The sequence below is a fragment of the Lonchura striata genome, chromosome 4, assembly GCF_046129695.1.
Source record: "Lonchura striata isolate bLonStr1 chromosome 4, bLonStr1.mat, whole genome shotgun sequence".
In the NCBI taxonomy this organism is placed as follows: Eukaryota; Metazoa; Chordata; class Aves; order Passeriformes; family Estrildidae; genus Lonchura; species Lonchura striata.
Window position 1 is genome coordinate 43,991,916 of NC_134606.1, and position 25,469 is coordinate 44,017,384.

At 38.7% G+C, this 25,469-nt stretch overlaps 1 protein-coding gene across 1 annotated transcript in view; it reads left to right on the forward strand.

Annotated features, from left to right (window-relative positions):
* The window catches only part of TNKS (tankyrase), a 125,324-nt gene that overhangs the window by 91,603 nt on the left and 8,252 nt on the right, over nucleotides 1–25,469 (forward strand). Inside the window, exons 12-25 of the mRNA XM_021532595.3 lie at nucleotides 7,097–7,268; nucleotides 8,445–8,524; nucleotides 9,525–9,670; nucleotides 10,621–10,786; nucleotides 13,455–13,674; nucleotides 13,942–14,051; nucleotides 16,518–16,706; nucleotides 18,037–18,274; nucleotides 18,930–19,012; nucleotides 20,759–20,879; nucleotides 21,489–21,586; nucleotides 22,943–23,017; nucleotides 24,232–24,337; nucleotides 25,184–25,370. Coding sequence (XP_021388270.1) covers nucleotides 7,097–7,268; nucleotides 8,445–8,524; nucleotides 9,525–9,670; nucleotides 10,621–10,786; nucleotides 13,455–13,674; nucleotides 13,942–14,051; nucleotides 16,518–16,706; nucleotides 18,037–18,274; nucleotides 18,930–19,012; nucleotides 20,759–20,879; nucleotides 21,489–21,586; nucleotides 22,943–23,017; nucleotides 24,232–24,337; nucleotides 25,184–25,370 — 1,991 coding nt within the window. The remainder of the gene's footprint in view (nucleotides 1–7,096; nucleotides 7,269–8,444; nucleotides 8,525–9,524; nucleotides 9,671–10,620; nucleotides 10,787–13,454; nucleotides 13,675–13,941; nucleotides 14,052–16,517; nucleotides 16,707–18,036; nucleotides 18,275–18,929; nucleotides 19,013–20,758; nucleotides 20,880–21,488; nucleotides 21,587–22,942; nucleotides 23,018–24,231; nucleotides 24,338–25,183; nucleotides 25,371–25,469) is intronic.

Sequence of the window (25,469 nt, forward strand, 5' to 3'; positions counted from 1 at the left end):
GAATCCTAATCATGATCCATGAGTCACTTGTGAACTGATTAATGGTGCTGAGTGGTGCACGGTTATCAACAGAATGACACTGAGTGGTGTGTTCTGTCATTTATTCCATCAACAGTATGCAAATAGAGGTACACAGTGATCATTAAACCTCCTTCTTCATTCATATCCCATATCCTATGTTATTCTGAGGATAGGCCATTCACATTTATGATCTAGCAAAGCACTTACGTGCATGGCAGGAGACTAATCAAAGTTAATATTAAGTGCATATTTCCATAGTGCAGTGGATCAGCATCCAAAGTTTCTTAGCTGTAAAACAGTAAATAATGCACCCATAATTCTAAATGAGAGGTAGATCATTAAGGCTTTATGAGGCACTTTGTAGTTCCCAGATGGGATATGCTCAAGAGTATTAGTTAACTAGGCATATTTAATCACTCTAAAATGTTTGTCTTGCTTATATATTATCATTTGACCTCTTGCTCATGCTTTGACTGTGGGCATTCAGTTCATCAGATACTTTTGATTTCTTTGTTTCTGACTGTTGTGACATGGCAGCTTTCATTCCTGAATCATGATACAGGTGTTGATGTTTTTTTTTTTGTTGTGTGTTTGGAACACACGTTTTCTCTTTTTGTGTTTTAAATTTTAGTTACTTCATAAGATGTAATCAGATATATTAAGGTCTTTGACCATGTCTGGTTATATTTTTTACAAGAGAGGGTTCTAATGAGCTGGTGAATCTAGTCTCCCTGTGATAGCAGCCTTCCAGTGAAGATCCATTTGTTCTTTGAACTGCACCCTCCTGCTTTTAAAATACCTCTCTTATTTGATGCTTTCTTTAGTGAGGTGTTTGCATTGAACAAACTGATTCTTCTTAGCCTTTGTTTTGTTAGGCTAAAAACCTCAAACCCCTAATCTTCCCTCATAAGGGAATGTTGTCTTTCCTATTAGTCCTTAAAACCCCTTCTCTTTACTAGCACCAGAGGAAATCTTGGAGTTCAGGCAACAAGAATAGACTTTACTCCACCACTGCCTTGCATGATGGCACTTCCATACCTCTGTTGTAAGTGCCTGACTGATGCATAGTGGGATCATATTTGCCTTTTTAATAGATATGAGACAGTAGTACTCAGATCTCTTCTGAAATCTTGCAGTGCACAGAGAATCTTGATTCTGCTAATATTTTATATTTGTGCCCTTCAGCACAATTCTCCTGTGCCACAGTCATTAATGCAAATAGTAAAACAAATTATCCCATAACCAGACACCTTTCCCTTTTCCAAAATTTTCAGTTCTTCCATCAAAATCTATTTTTTCAATCTAAAATAAAATAAAAATTTCCATAGTGATCTCTTACAAAATGCTTACTGAAGTATGTATGGATGACACCTACAATGTAGAGTTCTTTCATTTTGCAGCCATTTCTTCTGTCAAATGAGAGGCACTGTTAAAGCCAGCTTTAATCCCCCTTCTGGAAACCACTACTGATTACTGAGAGAGTAACAGTTTGAAAAATATGTGTAGTTAGGGCTTCAAAGAAAGTAGAACTTCCTTCTTCTAAAATACCATGACAAAAGGAAGACAGCTGATCTACAAAAAAACCCAGCAATAATAGCTCTAGAAGACAATATCATATAAAGTTCTGTAGATAGAAAACAATTTGGGATTGTTTTAGCATTTTATAGGAAATTCTTCTGTTTTCATGAGGAGCAGCTGTGTCAGAAAAGTGAGTTCACATACAGTGAAGTTTGTATGTGTAGCCTTTTTCTGTTCTATGGAAAGGGCTAAAGCATGATAAAGACTGCTTTAGGGAATTTGAGATGGACACGGGATGGTTTGTGTCTTGGAGCTGGATTTAATTATCCATAATGTTTTCACTGTGTAAATTTGCTGTTTGAAGTATGTTAGATGATAATAAACAGTGAAGGACTTCTTGAATAACATGTGCTTGATTGAGACTTATTTTACAGAAAGAACATATGAGAACATCAATCTCTTCCCTCTGGTGACCAGTGACACAACCTGAGGGAACAGCATGAAGTTGTGTCAGGGGAGGTTTAGGTTGGATATCAGGAAAAGGTTCTTCACCCAGAGGGTGGTTGGGCACTGGAACAGCTCCCCAGGGAAGTGGTCACAGCACCAAGCCTGACAGAGTTCAAGAAGTGTTTGGACAATGCTCTCAGGCACCTGGTGTGACTCTTGGGGTGTCCTGTGCAGACAGGACCATTGATGATCCTGATGGGTCCCTTCCAACTCAGGATATTCTGTGATTTGTATGGGCAAGAATTAACCTACTGGCAAGCAATTAGCAATAAATTGCTTTTTTTGGTGTGTCTTGCTTGCCCTTACTGACAGGACAGACTAGGTTCCTAATTGAGCTGTGAAGTCCTTGTGCACATTAGTTGCACATCAGCATGTTATGTCTAATCAACACACATTCCATGGAAGATGGTTTCATTAGCTTGGTACTTGAGTTTGGAGAAGTTGACTGTCAATTTAAAGAACAGGTGAGAAACCTTGGGATTTCTTAGACTCGTCTTCAAGAATGTTGATCATAAATATTTGTGGCTTTAAATGCCAGTTTTTCCTTGTTTGCCTGCCCTGTTTGTGTGAGACAGCATTTCACACCACTGCTTATTTGATGTGGAATATTCTCAAAGTACCATATGAAAAATAAAAGCAGAGCATCTTCAAAGAATCCTCAAACATATACAATTTTTATTAGACCCGTAATCAAATCTTCAGATGCCATGATTTTATCTTTGAAGATGATCAAAATATTTAATTTTAAAAATAATTTGAAAGTGGTGAGCTAATAAAAAAAGTGCATTTCATCCTGTTTTGTTGTATTTCGAGATAGTTGAATATTTCAAATGACTAGGTTGTTGCCCAAATTTATAGACACATGGGAAATTAATGTGTTCAGAAAGACACTCAGCTTTCTAGCAGTGCAGAAGTAAAGGATTAGAATGTTTTCTGAACTGGAAGGATTGTTGGAAAGAAAGACCTGCAAGGATGTGAGTTCAATAGTATCTTGGGCAAGTGCAGAAATGATGATGAATGCTCTTTAATTATTATATGCCTCTCTTCTGCAAGATAAAATGAACCTTTATAAGGTCATGTCAGAGAGATAGTGTCCCTATTCATGATGGTAGCAGAAATTAATTCATTCTGCTCTGCTGGGAGGATCTTGCTTTATGCATCTTTGCATAATGCAGTTGTTTCAGTGCATTGGAGTAGCATGTTGCCAGCCTTTCGAGATCATGGATTTGCAAATGTTCACCATCTATCTAGACCCACACAACAAACTGAAATGTTTTTGAATAACCTAGTTTTGCAACACGTTCACTTCCAGCATTTCAGGGAGAGGTATGAGTATCTCAGGGAACAGTAAGAATTGAAAAATTAAATTGCCTTCCAGAAATGTAGCAGATTCTAGACTATGATGGTTAACAACATAAAGAACTGTGTGGTCTGTTGTGATTTACTGGTTCAACTTTTCTCACTGCTTACACATCCAAATGTCCTGACCTTAATCTTAAGCTTTTATGCAGAAGAGGTAATTGTGGAACATCTGACTGAATCCTATAGGAGCTTTCAGAGTAAAACTGACCCTTTTTTCCCCTGCTTCCTTCTGCTGACTGTGCTTGAAATTGTCACCAATGCTGCTTCACTCCTGTGTTTATTGTTAGACAATGTCCTGGTTTAGGGTGAATTTTGGGGGAGACCTCCACACTTCTCTCCCCTGCTTCGCTCTCTGAACCAATCTTAAAGGTGCAAAAGGACTAAACAAATGAATGGGAATACAAGCATCATAAAGTCACCCCAGGACAGACAACAAGACACAAGACATACTGCAAGCTTGTCTTCAGAATTAGTGCAGGAAGAGAGCAGTTAGAGCATTTGCATTGCAGGAAAGGATACTGTGATATGGAACTGCTGGCAGAGCACAAGTTTCACATGTGTTTTTTGGAATGTACATCTTTGAGAAAGATTTCACAGAGAAAATCGCAGTGCTTGGGGAAGCTGTTGCTTTTTGTGCTGCTGTTTGTAGTGTCAAGGAGCAGGAGGGATATTTAGGACATTTGATCTTGATAGAAAGGTGATATGATTATGAAATCTTGCAAAAAATGTTTCCTGAACAGGTCTGAGCTGTTGAACTCCCACAAGTGCCTGGCAGCCAAGGGAATATTGCCATAACTGTGTACACTGCTCCTAGAGAGCAGCAGTGAGGGAAGGGGAAATCTCACTACTGTCTGATGGTATGTGACCATTTCCATTTCTCTACTGTGTCTGTTCAGAATGGACAAAAGGAAATTAAGGGAGAGAGAGGAGAGAACAGAAGGAAGTCTGCATTGGGTAGTACTGAACAGATCAGTATCTTTCTCTGAAACCACTTATTTACAAACTCTTTTCAATTGATAACTGTATTCTGCTTTTATGTTGCATTTTGAGCAATGGAATGACTGCTTCCATGCTAAAAGGTGAAAAAATTTGATCCAGAGCCAGTGTGCTGTGGAATAAAACTGTCAAACCTGTCATTTTTAACTCCTTGCAGAAAACTTGTCTGTAAGATAATTCAGAGCTACAGATTTCTAATTTTAGACTGCCTATAAAGGGGACCAAATTTATATTTATCTTTTTTTTAATAAGTGCAGCTTGAACAATCTGGCTACTCAGAGCACAGTTAAAGCAGTACACATTACATATTTCATATTTTTTGTTAAACAGAGTTTAGACTTTGAATTTGAAAGGGTACGTGGTTTTGGACCTGGTATTGAACATTGTTTAAGCCAGGTGTATGTCTTACCAGGTCTGATTTTTATAAGACTTTAATCTCAGTCTTGTATTTCAATTTGTTGTGCTTAAGTTAATTTTCATTTGGAAGTCCTCTTGCTTTAAGCCTTACTGGTGTATATTCTTTGGTTGGTTTTAGAGAAGTAATGCAATATTGGTGAGAGAAGATCTGCCCCTAAGTGAACATATTCACAGTGAAATTGTCCTGCAAAGCCTAACTCTGCTCCTGAGGTAAAGAGCAGCTGCATTTGGTGCATGCATCCCTCAGTCAGCTGCAGCCTTTTTTTTCTCAGAAGGAAGCAGGTATTTCTTCAATTGGCCGATGTTCTGCTTTCCCAACAATCAATTGTTCTCTGTCAGAATAATTGATTGTTGGGAAAGATAATGGCTTAGAGGTGAAAGGAGATCTGGATAAGACATACGAGATGGTGGCTCTGATGACTCTGACAGTGTTCTTTTCAAATGAATATTAACATTTTTTCCAGGGACATAGTCAGTATCGCGTTGTGCACAGTGAATGTCTTGCTGCTATTGCTTCTACAGTTTGTTCAGTACAGGCCTGTTTAACGCAGGAAGTCAGTATTAAAGAATACATTATTTATGATTTTCCTTTTTGGATGAACAGAGCATTATCAGCTACTTTGAGAATCCACAAATTTCATTTCATTCTGCTTTTACCATCACTAAATGTGTGTAGCCCCAGAGTTCTGCTTTCCTCTGTGCCCTTATCAGTGGTGAAAGGTATCCAGTGTCCTGAAACAGATGAGGATCATCGTCTGAACAAAATGATGGATTTGGGACATTCAGCATCTAGTTAATATTTATGATAGCAGTAAGTTTTTTATTTAAAACAAAACTTTTAGGGCAATCCCATTAGAGTGGCATGAGCTGAGTGCAGTTAGAAGAAAGCAGACCTATTCTCCTGTCTATCTTGCTCAAGAAAGGTTTGTGAGCTGACAAATTCTTACCCTATCCGTCTGTAAAATAATTTCAGACAGTATCGAATCTCATTTTTCTTGTTTGGTTGTTCTTTGTTCTTTTTTGTGACTTGATGTTGCAGTGTTGCAGGTATTTTACTTATTTTTTACCCTATCTGGTAGTAGATCTTTGCATAGTTAATTTCATTTAGTTTTAGTTACATTTCATTCAGTTATAGAATAAATGTCTTAACTAAAATGCTTTTTCTCTGGTTTTGTGGAAGGGTAGCAGGGTTTGCATGCTGCATTTTAGGTGAGAAATAACAAGCAAAACCTTTGTTTGCTGTCACCACAAAGATTTTGAGAAGGTAAAAAGGTGGATTTTATACAGTAACAAAGTTTATTATGCATGCAGTTCACAGCCTGCAATCTGTAGGCTTGGAAACAGATAACAGGTTCTGAGTTGCTTGCAGAGACTAGAGAGTAGTTCTGTATTTCATAAAGTGGTAAAAAAGCTGTTGGGCATTTGCATTTAAATTTGTCATGAATCGCTGCTAGGTACAGAGTATCTTCTTGAAAGGTTATTTTCATGGGGGTTTTTCCGCTTTTTAAAGCTCTCTATTATTCTCTTCCTTTTTTTGATAGAGCACTGGGAAAGATGCTTCAAGTTATTTAGCTGCTCTGTTAGATCTTGACAGACGGATGTGTTTCCATTATATCATACTCTTTGAAAATTAAACTCCATTTTGCCTGTTCATACAGCCTTGTATTGAGAAGAATTATATCCAATTATACTTAACATTCATGTAAAGACACAAAAAGTGAGGAGGAAATGTTTGCATCCAACTTCTTCCCCACCTCCCGACTCCTTCATAGAATTCTTCATTTGACATCTTTGTTTTGCATTAATTCTTAGTACTGGGTAATGTTGAGTTATTCTCCTTCTGACAATGACAGATGGTAATTTCCTTAAAGGTGTAAGATCTTTGAATTGTTTGGTAACAATTTATGTCAAGTTACCTCTTTCTCCTGCTGTGATAGTGTTTCTTTTCTTGCACAAGGTTGACCTTCATCAAATTTGTAAAAAGCTTGATCATGATTTGAAGTATGGTTCTTGGGGATCCTATACTGTTTGTTAGTCATGCAAACAAATAACCTGTGTTACTAAAAGACAGGAAGACATCTGTGGTAAATTATTTTTCCTTTGGAGTGTTTGCCTGTTTTGTCATTTGGTTTTATTTAATTGCAGTGCAGAAGAAGTGATAGGTAAATTTGTATGCCGGAAAATTCTTCTTATTGTTCTTTTTGTTAAGGACAGGGACAGGTGCAGCCTTTTAATTACAACAGTGCTTTATTTTATATTGCTACTGCTTTTTCAGATGAATGCACTGGACACACTTGGTCAAACAGCATTGCACAGGGCTGCGTTAGCAGGGCACTTGCAGACCTGCCGGTTGTTGCTGAGTTATGGCTCTGATCCCTCCATCATCTCTTTGCAAGGCTTCACAGCAGCACAGATGGGAAATGAAGCAGTGCAACAGATCTTGAGTGGTGAGTAAAAGTAAAGGTTTGTGTATTTGAACTTCAGCTTCTGACTTTACACCTTTGAATCTTGTTTCTATCTCAATGCAAGAGACTTGAACTATTTTGCTCATCTCTCCTTCCTAGCCATCAAGTGCACACAACTACAGTATGTATTATGTGACACTTGTCAGAAAATAAATAAACAGCTCTGCTCAGTTCAGTGATTTTGTGCAAATCAGGAAGAAGAAAACCATCTTGTAGATCTAGAATATGTTCCTGTACAAAGAGATTGTAGGAAGGCACATGTGTAGGGAGTTTTGGGATTCTTTTGATAGCAAGTTACAAGGCAACTGGAATATTGCTGAGCATGTAAGAAACCTTTTTCCTTGCATCAGCCAACATGTTAGGTACTCCATACTTCAGCAGTCACAAGCAGAGTGTTACTGGCAGAAAAACACTGATTGTTGCTAAACTGTTTGAACTTTTACTTCAAATCTCTTGCTTGCCCAGTAGAGAAAGATTGTTGTGAAAGTGCTTTGGATAGTGCTTAATAATTTGTTTATATCATTGATTAAAAAGATGAATAGATGTTTGAAGAGGGTGCCACTGTTTTTCATATAAGTCCTTAAGGGTTTGCATTCTCTTACCCACATTACATTTGAATTTTTGCAAGTACAGAGGAGAATAATGGCATCAATAGCTACTAAAGAGCAAATAACTCACCTTACAGTGAGACGTGCAGTAGTCAAATAGAGGCAGATATCCAGATAGATGAGAAGATGCATGGTAGCTAGAAACTCCATTTCCTCTAGTGTTTTCAACAATATTGCCTTAAGACAGGACAAAAAAAGGAAAAAACATTTTACAGCAGTGCAAGGAAGGACTGTTTTGAAGTGTACCCGCTCCTGAGATGTAGCTGGTTACATGGGTAGTGTTACCTGTTAAAATGTGCATATGAATGTATGTATGTGGATTGAGAGAGAATAATGTTGGCAGAATCATGTCAGCTTTAGGGTTGCTCTAAAACTAAAGCTCCTTATTCAGACATGTTTGCAATATGAACTTGAACATCACAATCCCAGCTGCATTTTCACAAGTAACCACAGACCAACTCCACCGCACAGCTTTGGAAAATACGTTAAGCACAAGTTAACACAATTTATGTATCCTAAGTAATCCTAAGACATCTTTTTCCCTATGTAGAAAGTACACCCGTGCGCACATCCGATGTGGATTATCGCTTGTTAGAAGCATCCAAAGCTGGAGACTTGGAAACTGTGAAGGTAGGTTTGAGCAGTTCCTGTGAATTTTCTACTTGGCATTGCTGTGCAAGGTTTATGAAAGCCTCTGCTACATGAGTTGTGGAAGCAGTGCCCAATGAATGGTAAATCATAAAAAATGGGAAGTCGTGGATCTTTTTTTTTTTTTTTTCTAGAAGGCAGTACATTAAGGTGTACTGAGGTGTGTTTCTCTTGGATTTCTGCTTGTTTATTCTGCCAGTCCTTCACACAGTCGTGTCTTCGATGGACTCAGATGCAGCCATAATTCTTTGAAGCAGACGCTGTGATTTTCAGAATCACAGTTTAGTAAAAATAAGCCCTCAGGTGCATGACTCAATCAACGGCAAGGAAATATTGTTAACAGGTAGCAGATTTAATATTTTAAACCATCCTTAATCTGAAGGTGAAGGGTCAGGCCGTGGAATCCCACCATTGCAGGAAGGTTTGATCTTGGTTTTTATATTTGGTTTTTGGACAAAACAGCCTGCAAAGTTGTGCAACTTTCCCACCTTGAACTTCAACATGATATATATTAATATATGAACAGCAGCAGTTTTGTGCACCAGCAGCTCCTTTGACTACTAAGCTAAATATTTCTGGTTTTCTGAAGGCAGTATAGGCCAGAAATGGTAATATATCTGGAGAAAGTTACATGGCCTTGAACCTGGTACTTGATGATGTAGAGGTTCACCCTTTCATATACATTATGCACATCTTCACACTGCTTCCATCATTTAAGTCTTGTTTGTTATAGAAGTACTTTCAGCTGTAAATTTAGAGCTGCTATTTTTTTAACTTTGCATAAGTGGAAAGAAATTTCCTGATACTTAAAAAATTCGTATAAGTGGATCAAATTTTGTGTTGTAGTCTTTGAAGGTCGTAGTTAGTTATTTTCTTTTGGGTTTGTTTGTTTCAGGTTTTGTTGTTGCCATTTGGTTTTGGGGAGTTCCTTATTTGTTAGTTTTAGTTCTGTACTAGATTTTGTGTTCTTTTGTCTTCACAGCAACTTTGCAGCCCTCAAAATGTGAATTGCAGAGATCTGGAAGGTCGTCATTCAACACCACTGCACTTTGCTGCAGGATATAACCGTGTATCAGTGGTGGAGTATCTCTTGCACCATGGAGCAGATGTGCATGCCAAAGATAAAGGGTACATTTCATTCCTTGATATGTTCTGCTGTTCTCTATTAGTGTGAGGCTTATATTCCACCTATTAATTTTACTTCAGATTTCAGTGACCATTGTGTTTTCCTCTTGAAAATTTTTCTCTTTCGTTCTTATTCTGCATGGTTCCTGTATTGTAGGGAGGTTCATAGGCCATTACAACATACTTTGCTGTCTGGGAAAGCTATATCAAGTACATACCTGGCACTGTAATACATGATGCTTCTCTTCACCTTTTTGCCCATTTTGGAGACTTTGTTTTGCATAAAAGCAGCCCTTAACTTGTTTTAGGAGATATAAAATTAGTTTTGAATAAAATGGTGTGAAATACCAGGGATATCTCCGGGCATTTTTCTAATCATTTTAGCTTTTATAATTAATTATTTTTACAGTTAATATTCAGTTAAATTATATAAAGCATTTACATGTTTTTCCCATTAGCTGTGAAGCAGCATGATTGTGTTCACTCTTTTACTCCCTATATTAGTTCATGGTCAGGGATAATAAATTTCCAACACTGTATCTTCAGGCTTGACCTGGAATAAGTGTTTGGGTATCTTTCTGTATCTATCATATGTGCAGTACTTACTAATAACTGCACTTAAAACATATTATATAGTGTTATGTCTTTCTTGAAATTTACACTCAAATATCCAAACTCAGAACAATGTGAGTCTTGCCATTTGGTTTTTGTCTGTTATTAACAGCATTGAAGTTGCTTGTGGAAGCTGTAACACTAGGGCTTGCTAAGTATTTAAAAGTCATGTGGATGAGAATTGAAGGAGGATAATTAAGTTTTAATTGATTTTTAAAATAGAGAAATAAAACCATGAAAGACTGAAAGATAACAATAATGTCTGGTGAAAGGGGGAGTTTTATCTACTGATTGCATGTAGGATTTTATTCTCTAGCTATTAATGCTTTCTCTTTGATTAGTGGCTTAGTGCCCCTGCACAATGCATGTTCTTATGGACACTACGAAGTAGCTGAACTCCTAGTGAGGCATGGTGCTTCTGTCAACGTGGCAGACCTGTGGAAATTCACTCCTCTACATGAAGCAGCAGCAAAAGGAAAATATGAAATCTGCAAACTGCTTTTAAAAGTATGTGCTGGAGATGTCAGATCTGCCTTTAAATGCATATATATTTATTTTTTCTCAAGATTAATTAATGCAAAGTTAATTGCGTTCAGTAAATTCTTTGTGGTATCTTTGAATCAGTTTTTATCTTGCAACTTTCATATGTTTTCTTGTGTAATATCATTGACTTAAAAAGAGTCACCTGTACAAGTACTGTTTTCCAGTATGTGTATAAATACTGCTAGCAAAGCAGGACAAGACTTTGAAACTGGAAAAACCAGCTGAATTTGTGTAAAAATGAGAACTCCCTACCTTGTGCTATCTATCCCTTTCTGAAATAGTTACTGCATTTAAGTAAATTCTGTTAATACTTTTGCAAGTGTGTGTTACAGAGCAATAGCGGAAGGTGGGTCCTTAAATGCTGTTTGGTATGAGAGAAATTTAAAACTGTTATGTTAATGTATAATTTATTGAGCTCCTGGAGGAAATGCATGTTAATATACTGTGGCATAAATATTCATTATTACTTAGAGGAAGAACCTGTAAAGAGCATGAGGTAATGCAAAGATATTTCCAGTGAGAAACATGAAATTGAGAAACTTCTTAACCTAAGGTCAGATCCTGACCTGAGAAGATGAAAGGGGGTGCTGGAGTAGAATTTCTTGCCAATCCCATTTCCTCATTCAGCCTTGCCTACTTATGTCCCTCTGAAGCACAACATTTAAAATAGAAGAAAGCCAGAATATGCATAAATAATGAGGATCTACCCCAGCCACTTTTCATTTGCTGCTGCTAAGCCCCACTATTGCCCTCCTATATCATTAATTATTTCACTTGATTACCAAAACAGCAGTCAGAGAGAGAAGAATGATAGTTTGAAGCGCATCTACAACAGAAACAGGAGATACTAAGACATGTCTGTGGAGTAGGCATGGTGGTGGCCTGGAAGGAACACCCTAATAGAGATGTTAGCTCAAGCTATAGGAGCACCTGTAATATCTCAAGCACAGTGTTGCATTAAAGACACTAGAGATCTCTGTCCTTTGCTGGTCATTGCACAGGGAATTTACCCATATTTTGTCTTCAGAGGATCCTGAATGGATGTACAACAGAAAATAGAAAAGTGCTGAAATTTAGTTTTTTAAAATCACTCTTTCACAAGCTAAGAGCTAAATATGCCCTTAAGGTGACACAGATGTAAAGTCTCTGGGAGTCTGTGGATATGTGCTCACACTGCAGTTTACTCAGGGTTTCTCCTGCTGTGTCTCCTATGCCAGCTGGCAGTGCTGTCAGTTCTGCTGAGTTGTGAATGTTGAGTTTGGCCCCTCCTGACTTGTGCTCCTTCTCTCCTGATCTGCTTGAAGAAGGAAACAAAAATAAACAGGCATTTTGGAGACAGTGTCTTTTTTAATCACCCTTCTTTGAAATGACCACCTTCATTTGTTTCTATGCCTTGGAAGGGGTCTCAGAAGACACTGCTTCTTAATTTAAATATTTATTTTGGGGTATATTTGAATTGTTACAATTTTGATGAGTTTCAAATTAAGGGATTTCAGGTCATATCTTAGAGAAGTCATTGCAGTCTAAAAAGCTTTGCACAAAGAGTGCTCTCTTACTAGAAGAACCATATATGTGGAAACTTGCTCTGTGTAATCAATACTCTGTCCTTTCTGCCCCTTGCTCTTCATCCTTTGCACAGTTGTACTGCTTCCAAATACAAAGCAGTTAATTCCCTCTGTTCACCCATTGCTGTTCTCTCATTCCCAGTCCAATGGGAAATGGCAGGGTAGACTTGCTGGCAGGGATTGGACCACTGTGATTGACTATTCTGAAGAGGTCAGCCAGAGAACTCTAGCACCAGCAGCTGCCTCTGCTTTATCTATCTTTGTTTTTTCCCCATTGCTGCCGAGAGTGAATAGGGAAGGAGCTGTCCTCCCACAAAACTGAATGTGGACGTGACTCACACCATAAGCTCTACATAGTTGTATGTTCCCCTTCTCATCCCCCAGTGCTATAATACTGTGTTCTTATCACTGCTGGATCTACGTGTTTTACCAGCACAGATACACTCCAGCAGTCATCCAACTCCATTTGTCCACCAAAATTTTTTTCACTTCTCCAAAGACCTGTAAACTGCTTAAAATTGTGCTGTTGTCTATTGGAAAGTGTAGAGAAGAGTATTTTGCTAGTTCCCTTCTGAAACAAATGCCTTTTTATAACAGGGTGATGTTTAGCAAAACTCAGAGCCTGGTTTTGCTAGCTCAGAAGGTTGTGCTCAGGATATACCTCTACCAGCCATTTGATTCCTGCCAGTTTTCAGGAGAAGGGAAGGACTGGCAGCAAGATACTTGCAGTTGGCTTTCCTTTCATGCTGCTGTGACAGTAAGCAATAGCTATATCCAAAAATGCTCCTGAACATACTTCAGTTCCAAGCAGAGCAGGTACAGCTCCTGCAAAGGGCTGCCATTCATGCCTGTGGAATTGAGATTCACACAGCTGTGTTTCAGACTAGTGCTCTTAGGCCTCAGACTTCTAAATTAATTTTCTTGTGCCTACAAATCTATACAATTATTGCTTCATTATGGTAGGTCTGCAAAATCCCATTTTATTTGGGATTTTGTCACAAAATAGTGACACACGTGCACTGCTCTGTGCACGATTGTGACACTAGCATTCCATTTGCTCTTTGCAGCATGGAGCTGATCCAACCAAAAAGAACCGAGATGGGAACACTCCTTTGGATTTGGTGAAAGAAGGGGACACAGATATCCAGGACTTACTGCGAGGAGATGCTGCCTTGCTAGATGCTGCCAAGAAAGGGTGCCTGGCACGAGTGCAGAAGCTGTGTACTCAAGAAAATATCAATTGCAGAGACACCCAGGGAAGAAATTCAACACCACTGCATCTTGCAGGTGGGTGACATGCCAGGTTTTCAAGGCTTGCATATTTATGGTAGGTCTACAGATGTAATTTCCCAAAATTGGGATTGGTATAGGAAGAGGATCAGAGAATTGTCCTGTACAAAGAGTTAACTATGGCACCATATTTCAGGAGGTAATACAATTACTGGGGAAGAGGAACTTTTGCAGTTGAAAAATTGCCTTAGCTTTTCTGTCAATTTTTTTTCTTTAGTTTAGCTCTCCTAATACCTCATTTCTTTTCCTGTGCTTTTTCTGCAGCTGGTTACAACAATTTGGAAGTAGCTGAATACCTTCTTGAGCATGGTGCTGATGTTAATGCCCAGGACAAAGGAGGATTAATTCCCCTACACAATGCAGCATCCTATGGGGTATGTGCAGGCAGTCTTGCCATGAGTAGAACAGCAAGGGACTCTGAAGTCATATCCAAAGCCAGTTATTTTGCAGCTGTTTTGCTGTGAACACGGTTCAGATTTTGATGAAGTATTTTTTGGGCTAAGTTGCTGTTGTGAGTGCTATTTGCAGTCCTACACATTAAACAGGACACAGATTCAGGTGTGCTGTAGCAGTTAAATGCTGCAATTTGAGAATATGACTACAATGTAGCTTTTATGCAGGCACGCAGATGCACAAGGTTGAACAGTTTGGGGTGATACTCAAAACAGAAAAGACCTCAAGTTGTCTCTGAAAGACTTAGGTGGAAGGAAGAGAAAAATACCAGGGGATCATGTGCAGATGATGACAGGGATGTGGAGGTGTGTTACAGCTGGGGTTTGGTAGGAATCTGTTGCTAGAGCTGAAGGACTGCTGTGTAATGTGGTTGCCCTCCAGGGCAAGCCATCTGCTGCAGGGGGTGCAGTGACAGATTCAAACCATTTTAGATGAGGCAGGCCCTCTTTTATCCATATAGGAGTAAGCATCTGTGTCACAGTTGCACAGATGCCTAATAGGTTGCTTATAAGCAGTTGTTAGTTGTGGATTGGGTGAGAAAGAAGTCTCTTGTAAATAATTATACAGAGACAGTGCTGGAGAAGTTCCTAGCACTGTGCTTACAGTCAGAGAGGATCATGAAGTATTGGGTTTGATGGTCTCATTATATGCTTTGTCTGTTACTTACCTGGCACAAGTACAGCAAAATCTGGAACAGGTGGCCCTAACAGAACCATGATTGCTTTTGTTTGAGAACAAATGAAATAAAAGGTGCAGTGTTCACCTTGTTTTAAAAAAGAGCATCAATGGAACTCAGTCTATGCCATTTGTATTGGTTCTTTACATCACTCTAGGATCCCAGTGTCCCAAAGAGCAAAAAGCCCCAAATCCTGATGAAAGATTAGAAAGCAACACAGAATTCCTTTATGCTACAGGGTATTAATACCAAGTGATATTGTTTATCAGCATCTGTCTTTAAGCATTCATTCCCAGGATGTTTCTGAGATCTAGAGATAAATTCTGTTGGCAAGACTGTTCTTTTCTTTGGCGTGAGAAAACAAAACACACATTTTACACGAACCCAAACCATTTTTTATTGGCATAGAGAAATGTCAGAGATTGGTTTTAGCCGATTATAATTTCTAAAAATCATAATGCTAATCTAACCTGATTGCCCTGCTCCCTCTACAAAACATTAAAAACATTTGGTGCTTTTCCATCAACTTATGTAGTTAAGAGTTGCTTCATACCTTTCCTGGCATCCAACACTTCTCTCTGAGCTGTTATCAGCCTGTTCAGATCTCTGTGATGGGAGGTAGAGAGGAGTACTGGTTTCACAAGTTCATAACTGACAAGATTCATAGGCTCTGCCTTTTCCTTACAAAGTTTCTTCAGTTCTCCCACCCAGTACTTCATGCTATGTGTCTCTCAATAGGGCTTTCTGTGACAGAAAAATCACATGAACAGCAATTGCTTTAGAAGTTTGGCAGAGAGGAGAAATAAAGTTGGCAGTATTTTCAAACCACACTTGTTCAGAGACCAAGCTGTTTTATGAGAGCTGCAAAGAGTCACTTAATTGTCATTGAGGGGAAGAAGGAAATCCATTGGCAATTCTTTGTGCCTCTGCCTAAAATTTCACTGTTTCGTGCTCCTACCCATTCATTTTGACTACCTGCTTTTTTTTCTTTGCTGTCTTGCACAAGAAAGATCTACTGGCTAGAGGCAGGCAAAAATTTCATTTGTCAGGTTTCTCTTAGTTTTACTTGGGAGACTTCAAGGACAGTATATTGATGGAAGCATGGGGCTATAAGTTCATTACTTTTATAACCCATGTAAAACAGCTGTTTCTTGTGACACTCATAATATATTTTATCAATTACAGCTCTCATAAAGTATGAGTGAAGATAGAACAGATCTGTGATGCCACAGATGAGTTCAAAGTCTTTCAAGAAAGAAAGTACAACAAAGACTTCTGTGTACACACAGGGATGGCTCAGTAGCACAACACATTGATCTTCAGAGCTTCTAGTATTGTGTCGCAAAAGTTGCAGCCCAGTTAATTCACCAGTTCAGGTTTGTCCACAAATAATTTTTTATGAAGGATTAAGTATCGTGTCTGCGGCTGCAGCTGGCACAAACTTCATGCTGTGCACTTGGGGTGATGTGACAGAAATCTGCTTCTGTACCTGATCCCAGTTCCTCTGTGCTGGTGAATGATCTGGTAGTGCACAGTGGACTGCAGTATGAATTGGTATCTAGAGAAGTGTGCTACTCTGTGACACAGGAAGCAGAATGAATTGCAGGAAAGAGAAACCACAAGAGTCTCTAGGCACCATTACCTCCAGCATAAAGAAGGAGTGTATGTTTTACCAATGTCATGTTGATTAAGATGTTCTTCTGTTTTCCAGCATGTGGACATAGCAGCACTGTTGATCAAATATAATACATGTGTAAATGCAACAGATAAATGGGCATTCACACCTTTACATGAAGCTGCACAAAAAGGAAGGACACAGCTCTGTGCTCTGCTGTTAGCTCATGGAGCAGATCCAACCATGAAGAACCAAGAGGGTCAGACACCACTAGACCTGGCAACAGTAAGTTCATGTTAGCCAGCCACAGGCTGCTCTGGAGGATGTACTCTGCATATTACATTCATTTCCATGGCTCTATGGCATCAGCAGTCCTCAGCTTCCATTGTGCTGAGGTGGAGAGAGAATGGCATCTCCTGAGTGCCTCTTTGTGGCTTTTTATCCACGGGACCAGGCATTTTCCTTTGGCTGAAATCTTGGCATGGCTTGTGATTTAAGGTTTGCTTCTCCTTAAGTATTCACTCCTAGGATCAATCTCCTCATTCCCAGAAATAAAACTCTCTGAAATGTCTCTGATGATGGTCAGTCTGTGTACTGTTGGTTATTATTTCTTTGAACCTAGGAGAAGCACCAGATGAGCCTTTAGAGGAATGGGAACATTTGGTGGATTATTACGCTTAGTGCCTTCTTGTTAGCTCAGTTCCATTTTTTAAAATTAACTCCAAAAGAACATTGCAAATAATTCATTCTACCTCTAGGTGGCTATCAAACTTTCTCTAAAACTGGCTTCTGTAAACTTGTAAATGGTTTAAAAGCCTAATAAGGTTATATGAACATGTATGCCCCAGCTTAAACAATCTTGATGGAATAGATAATGCAACCAGATGGATGCTGTGTCTGGTCTCGGTGCAAGTATCTTTTAAGGTTATTGATTTATTTATGGAGAGTTCAAGAAATATCCTCCAGAGTAATCTGAGCTCTAGAAAACTTACTTCGTGATGAAGGATATGAAAATTACTTGATTTCTCTGGGGGAAAATAAGGGTGTCTTAATCATGTTCTACAAGAATTTTTAAGGAGGAAGTTCTTGCAGATGAGGGTGTTGCTTAATTTAATCAATAAAGGCTAAATCCAGCTGTTAGCTAAGATCATACTTCTCCTGAGTTCCTGTCCTTATTTTTTCTATTCTAACCCAAGAGATGCGATTATAGCAAAGGCAGTGATAATCTTTCCACTGAAACCTTATTCTAATGCACCTGAAGTTGAGCCTGACAGAGAAATTAAGAAGTAGCATTTCCTGTCCTAGGTTCTGAAGGATTTAATGTAAAGTTGCTGTATTGTTCTCCCTGGCTTTAGTACTTATAAAATCATTCTGCCAGAAAAAAATTAGATGTAGCTTCTTACATACCATTAGAAATGGGGAGAACATGATTCACCTATGTCTTGAGTAGCGAATCAAAATGTCCTTGCAAGTGTGAATTCCCCTGTAACAGAAGCTGACAGTTTGCTTTCTAATGGGGACCAGAACAATCGAATAAAACAATTAAAAACTGTTTCCAGAGATCAGTACTTGTGATAGTAGGAGCTCATGTTGGGTGTTCTTTCTTTTTTTTCAGGCTGATGATATCCGAGCTTTGCTGATAGATGCGATGCCTCCAGAAGCTTTGCCTACATGCTTCAAGCCTCAAGCTACTGTTGTTAGTGCCTCTGTGATCTCGCCAGCATCCACACCGTCCTGCCTCTCTGCTGCCAGCAGCATAGATAACCTCACAGGGCCACTGGCAGAACTCGCTGTAGGAGGGGCATCAAATGCTGGGGATGGAGCAGCAGGAACTGACAGGAAGGAAGGAGAAGGTACATTTGCTGCTGGACAAGTTTACATTGCCAGAAGTACAGTAGCTTAGTATCAAAACAGGCCTTGGTTTATCTGAAAAGCATTTCTGACTAGCCAGAAAATACTGTGCAGTTTGAACGTTACCTGTGTTTTAAAGTGTCTGATACTTGTTAACTGTTCACTGTTAACTGTTCATCTGTGTTTGCTATCAGTCATTAGGTCTGACTACAAATGCAGGTCTGATTAGGTGCCCAGATGTTCATTGACTTTATAAAGAAAATCCAGTGAGAACTGCTTTGATTAAGGAGTTGATTGTGATGGCTGGGGATTTTGCCAAGGCTTTTTAAACCCTTTGATTAGTATCTGGAGTCCATGCTTTAGATCAGACTCCAAGGGGGTCACATAGCAAAAATATATCTCTTTGCAGTATGAGCTTGTATTTGTCACAGATGGTTTGTGCTTTTAATAGTTGATTCTGAAGAGAGAACAGTGATGAGCTTTGACACAATGGAAGTAGATTGTTTATTACAGACATAGACAAATTGATTGTAGAAAGAATCAGAGTTTGGAATTTTAAGAGAATCAGTGGTATTGCTTGTTTTTTTTTTTTAAGGTGGTTTGGTTTTTTGTTACATCAGATGTATAGGATGTAAAGGCTTGTTTCTTCTCTTACAGTTTCTGGTCTTGACATGAACATTACCCAGTTCTTAAAAAGCCTGGGTCTTGAGCACCTTCGGGACATCTTTGAGACAGAACAGGTAAGTGGCAAGCCTCATCTCTATTTCTGTGTTTAGGAGATAAACTAATGTAATAAATTCAAGTGACATTTTCATTTTCTAATTGAAAAAGGGAAGGAAAAAACCCACACTTCACATCTACATAAAAACAAGTGTGTTCAAGTTTTCTTTCAGTTTTCTACAAATTAATTGCTGATACAATATGATGAAGTTGCAAAACCTATGAAAATATCTTTTCTTCTTGGATTCAGGTTTCAAGTAGCTTTCACTTACACATATGCTGTGACTGCCAATTTGGCTTGTATTCTGAGAGTTATTTTGAACCTTGTGAACTTTGAACATGATGACTATAATGAAGTTAGGTTCAAATGTCACCTGTGTTGTTCTTCAGCAGTCTTGACAGCCAAACAAGCCTCTCACCACCTGTAGTGCTACATGTGATACTTTGGTTAGATCTAGGAAACCCTCCACTTTGACTATATGCTGAAATAAAAAGATAGCATGGGAATAGTCACACTGCAGAATGCAGAAGCTACAGTTCCAGTTAGGTTAGTACCATAGCATTAACTGAGTTTGTTGGGCTAACTTGCAAATGTCATTGAGAAATGGGGGAACAGCACATGCAGATTTATCAATAATTCACAATATATGAAAAGGGTATAACTAATGTAGGGTTCTCAAGCTTACAATATATTTTACAGCAGAAGTACTGTAATGTATTTGTAGATTCCTTTTACGTACCGTTTCTTAACTTTAACATGTTGCAGTTAAATAGATCTGTTTACATGACTGAGATGGATGTACATGTGGAAGTGAAAGGTACAGGTGCAAGAGACTGATTTTGATGATTATTTTTAACTCTGGCCTCTGCTGCTAATCTTTTATTGAGGAATCAGGAAACAGAGGTTTGAAATGTAATGTGTTTTTTAACAGTTCCAGCTGTTTCTGTAAAATGTTCAAAGATAAACTACCATAGAACTTCTTTCTTTCTGATATATGAAGCATAAGCTCTTCTCTTTAATTTGGAACTCCTTCTGTTCAGAAGGAAAGCAACCTCAAACCAAGCTGTACGCTTCTCAGGTTTTCTTATTATTTTTCACACCTTTCTGTTGCCTAGCTGGTCTTTTTCTGCTTTTGCTTCCTTAACTCCTAACCTGTTAAGATCTTCCCCTGCTAATAAGATTTAATAATGCAAATCGGATTCAATATATTAATAATTTTGAAATACTCTAGCTGCTCTTGTAAGTTTCTTTGTAGAAAAAACAAGCTCATCTTCTTTAAGCTTATTATTTTAAGCTGTTTTTTCCAAGCACTACCTTCACATGCACTTTTGCACCTTGGCTCGTTATCAGTAAGCTTATAGAATATTAATTTCTGCTTGTGTAAAGAAAGTAATGAATTGTTCAAGGCTGTGAAACATTGAATGCTTCAAGAGCACTCTCATATTTGTGCCAGCATTTCAGTGCATTCCCCTTCTACCCAAGTAAAAATGTTTGTGAGAACCTTCTTCAAGAACCAGTTCTTGCTAATTGGTGTGAAAAAAGTGAAAGTTTTGCACAACTTCGGGCTGTAGCAGCTGGGTATGGTCCTGTGAAAGGGAGAGGTTTGCCAGGAGGTGGCAGCAAGTAGAAGTGAAGCAAAACATAATCTACCTTTATGCTCTTGGTTGCAACATGAATACTTTCCAATTTCTGAAGTGATAGGTCTCCAGCCTTGAAAGTCAGGCCAGGTTTGACAAGTGATTTTTGTGATCTTTCACCTTTCCAGATAACCCTGGATGTGTTGGCTGACATGGGGCATGAGGAACTTAAAGAAATTGGGATAAATGCGTACGGACATCGCCACAAATTAATAAAGGGTGTGGAGAGACTTCTAGGAGGTCAGCAAGGTAAATATGCCACTTCTACTGGCTAGTCTAAATGTAGCACACAACGAGTTCCCATTAGTTAGTTTCTCTAAATGTAGGCATTGTCACCAGACCTGAAAGAATCTGGATGTCAGGAAAGTGTATTTGCTGCAGATATGGTGGCTGAGTGGGTTCTGATAGCTAAAGAATATATTAAGGAGATACCAGACCAAGTGATTACTTTTCAGAGAATGGATACCCCTGAGGCAACTTTGGAAGCTGTTCTCATTTCTCAGGACTCTGTTTCACCCAGAGAAGAGCTTTTGGATTGATATGCCCTCCATACCTACCCACAGGCCAGTTATATCCTGAAGGATAGGCCTGTTAGGGTTTTAGCTTCTGAGATGTTTCTATGGAAAGAGGAAGCAATAAAGGGCAGTTACATCCCACATGTATTTTTCTTCTCTTTTAAAGCTGCTGCTGCTAAAGAAAGCACTTTTATCTTTTTGAGGTTGTGCTTATGCCTTGTGTTTATTTTGCATTTCCTGTACTGAGGTTGTTTAAAAAGAACAATAATGATGATGGATACAAATAGAGCCAGTATTGGTTTTTCCTGTTTTTTTTACTCCTTGTCATTCCTTCTCTTTGCAGGTACCAATCCTTATTTGACTTTCCACTGTGTGAGTCAGGGGACCATTCTCCTTGACCTTGCTCCTGATGATAAGGAGTATCAGTCCGTAGAAGAGGAGGTAATCCAAATCCCTTTCTTAATGCTTCAGGGGCCATATATTTTTCTTTCCACTGATAACCTGTCAGAGCTGAAGTGTGCAATACGTGTTGGAAGTGCTAAAATAGGCTTTGGTGTATGAATTGCATAGATCTGATATGAAGTTTAGGGTTCTTCATTTGTCCTTCCATGCAGAACAATGATAGAAATTATTTTGCTATGTCCTGCCAATTTTTTTAATAAGTGGTGTCTGCTCACTTAGTGTTATTCCAGTTTTATTTTGTTGTTGTGTTTTGGATCTTGTCTTGGATATTGTCTCATAGGGAGGGTTTGCACAGCTTTCTGTAGATAGGTGGACCTGTGAAAACTAAAAGCTATGTATGAAAACAAGGCATCAAGGCTTTGCAATTCTCTAATCATTTTCTGTGAACCAGCTTGTTTTCTCTTGTCTCAGTGGCTTAGTTAATCTGTAACCCAGATAAACAGCTCTTGGATAATTGAGAATTGACTGTAATTTTGCCTCCCACACACACATGCTCTTTTATTTAAGTAAACTACAGGCACATACCATTTTGAAGGCAAAAATCATATCAGAAAAAATACTTCCTGAAGAAACTCCATTTTACTGTGCATTTGCTATTTGTGTCATGCTCCTACACTATTGCATAGAAGTGTTTGGAGTAATTTAAAAAGTCTAGATAATCAGAATTGCTGCCAGCTTAGATGGGTGTATTTTTATTAGTAATGTCATAAACTGGAGTTTCTGTGCATCTCTTTTATAAACTTTTCTGAAAGAAAGGGTCACTTGTCTGCCATAGTAAATTGGAATATTTATTTGAACTGTTACAAAATATTGTTGCTGTAGCTATAAATACTTCTCTAAAAGACAAAATGAAACTATTTCTGAGGGAATGAGAAATGCTGTGCTAATGACATAGGAGAATTTACAGTGCAGGTATTTCCCTAATACCAAGAAATGCAAACTAAACTTATTAAAATCATATTTGTTATTACTATGAAGTGATCTTTTTGTATATTAATTTTCAAAGTTTTTTTTCTAATTTAAATAAGGTTTTGTAGTTGTATATCATTTTGATAGCAAGTACCATTATTCTCTTTTTTGTTATGTAGATTTTTATTACAGGATTGGATAATTGCATCATCCAGCTTCCCTATTGTGGAACAGCATGTGTTTGCTGCTTGAGAAATTAGGGTATACCTCAATTTAAAACAGAGATTGTTTTCTTATTTACACCTTTTAATTAATTTTCCATCAAGATTATCTGTTGTTGCCAGTGATACACTGAGACATTGCATGGATACTTTGCCTTGCTAGAAGGTTTATGTGCTGAACTTTCAATTTTGGTTTTTTATGTAGATGCAAAGTACAATCCGGGAGCATCGGGATGGTGGAAATGCTGGTGGGATCTTCAACAGATACAATGTCATCAGGGTAAGTTTCAAATCTCTCAGTTTTATGTGGTAAAGTATGTTAGCAGTTGCACCAGCAGGCAGAATCAGTTTAATGGTTTGCCCTTTTATATTTTTAAGTTCTTTGTTGAAATGATATTCAGGAATGGAGTTAACTCAAGTGCTGAAATGAATGCGTGCTCTGCACAGGGCATGAGGCAAAAGTGTCCACTTGGGCTCCTGCAGGAGTCTGAAGGACTGATGTTGTAGACAGAGGTGGTGAAGAACCTGGTTGAATTTCAAAGGCCTATAACTTCTGTGTTTGACCCTTGCAACACAGAATTATCTTTTTTCTCGGTGTAGTCTTTTCTTGCCATTTTAAAGGAGATTTGGAGTATGTGTGTGAAAGGATGAACATGATTTCTAATAAGATGCTTCTATCTCCCTATGCAACTTTCCAGCTTGACACCACCTCCTTTGCCCTTGCCAACTAGAAGAATGCATTTTCCAAGCCGTGTTGTTCCAGAAAATAGTGTTGTCTTTCTGAGGGAAAGTACTCTTTCTGGTTTCTTTTTCTGGGGAGAAGGAAATAGAGGGAATCAGAACAGAACTTGGTTTCTGAGCTTCAGCAAACCTGTGCTGCCTATCTCTTTGAGAAGTAAGCCTGTGCAGAGCCTTTGCAACTTGATCCAATAGATCATGCATCCTGAAATAATTATTCTTCCATCCTACTCCCAACCAATGGTGAAGTCCTTTACAGAGACCACAGTGGTATTAGAGCATGTGGCTGAAATTATATAGATAGATTAAACAGCACATCTCATTACTTATAAGTTGGTTCTTTTCATAAAAATAAACCTAAACTAGACAGCAAGTTTCAAAGAGCTAGATGAGATTGGTCAGCAGAGCTCAAAGCAGAGCAGGAAGGAGTTTCAGACAGTTTGTAGTTCTTTGTGGTATTGAAAGCTCTGTGAGAAGAAGCCCAAAAGTTGTCCTTAAACCTGAGGACTTAGGCTGCAGTTTCACAGTAGTTTCAGTATTTATAGGTGTGGGCTACAGAGCTGTTGGAGAGACTTCAGCCTTGTGTGCAGGACAGCCATGGGGTTTCTTCATAGTATTCACAAGTCTTCCTGTCAGTTTCCCAGTCAAATTAATGTGAACTTTGTGAAACTAGATTTCATTTCAATTGCAATTCAAATGTGTGAGAGATTGAAATGTTCTGGTAACACTATGGGTGGATCTGTTGTTCCGCTGCAGATTCAAAAGGTAGTGAATAAGAAGTTGCGGGAGAGATTCTGTCACAGACAGAAGGAGGTCTCAGAGGAGAATCATAATCATCACAATGAGCGCATGTTGTTTCACGGTAAGGAAGTAGTGTCTCTTTGTATGTATTGGTATTTAACAGAAAAACCCCAAACCTTGCAAAGACCCACAGGCAGTGTTGTTGTTGCTGTGTCACCATCCTATGCAAGTAATTGTGTTTCTACACTAGGAATGCTGGGGGTCCATTGGGGATGTGGAGGTGGTGGAGTTACTTTGTGTGGTTACTGCAATCCAAAAAGCTACTCTAGATAAGAAATACTCTTATTATGTTTCAGACTTTTAAGAAAGAGGGAGGTTTTTTGCTAAGTTGTATCTTAGTCATTTCCAGTAAAGCTGCAGGGATGATGTTACATTGCTATGAGAAAGACATAGCATCTTCTAAATGAGGGGAGCAGCACGCAGTAAAAGTGTTTTACTCTGGTGCTTCAGACAAGCATCAGGGAAAGGAATCAGAGTTTCAGAAAGATTTCTCTAGAAATGCCTGCAAATGACAATTGCCTGAAGATCCTTCTGTCCTAGATTCTTCTGTGGATTCTGTATAGAAAATTGGTTTTGCGTATGATTGTCCTGACACCTTGCCCCACTTTAACCACTGCTGACTCCTAGAGAGGGTGTGCATTGACAAGATAAATTGCATTGAAATGTGAGTGGGGGGAAAGCCATTTAATGAGATCTGTGAAATGAGTAAGAGAAATGAGTCACACGTGGGATTTTGGTATATAATGATAAATCCCACACATCACTGCATCCTGCTGGGTATCGCCCCCTTCCAGCTGACTGAGCACACTTTCTGGTATTTAATGGTCTATTGGAGGCAGATTTGACATTGAGTCTTGTGTTACTATACAACTTAACCAGTATGTGTCTTTTTGTGTCACTGTTCTAGGGTCTCCATTTATTAATGCTATCATTCACAAAGGATTTGATGAAAGGCATGCATACATTGGAGGAATGTTTGGAGCTGGAATTTACTTTGCTGAGAACTCCTCAAAAAGCAACCAATACGTGTACGGAATAGGGGGAGGAACTGGCTGTCCCACACACAAAGACAGGTCCTGTTACATCTGCCACAGGTAGGAATCCAGCAGAGTTCCCCACACATAATTCTGGCTGTTCTGGTTTTTATGATCCTGGCACAGGGTGACATGCAGGCAAAGAATGGCCACTTGAGC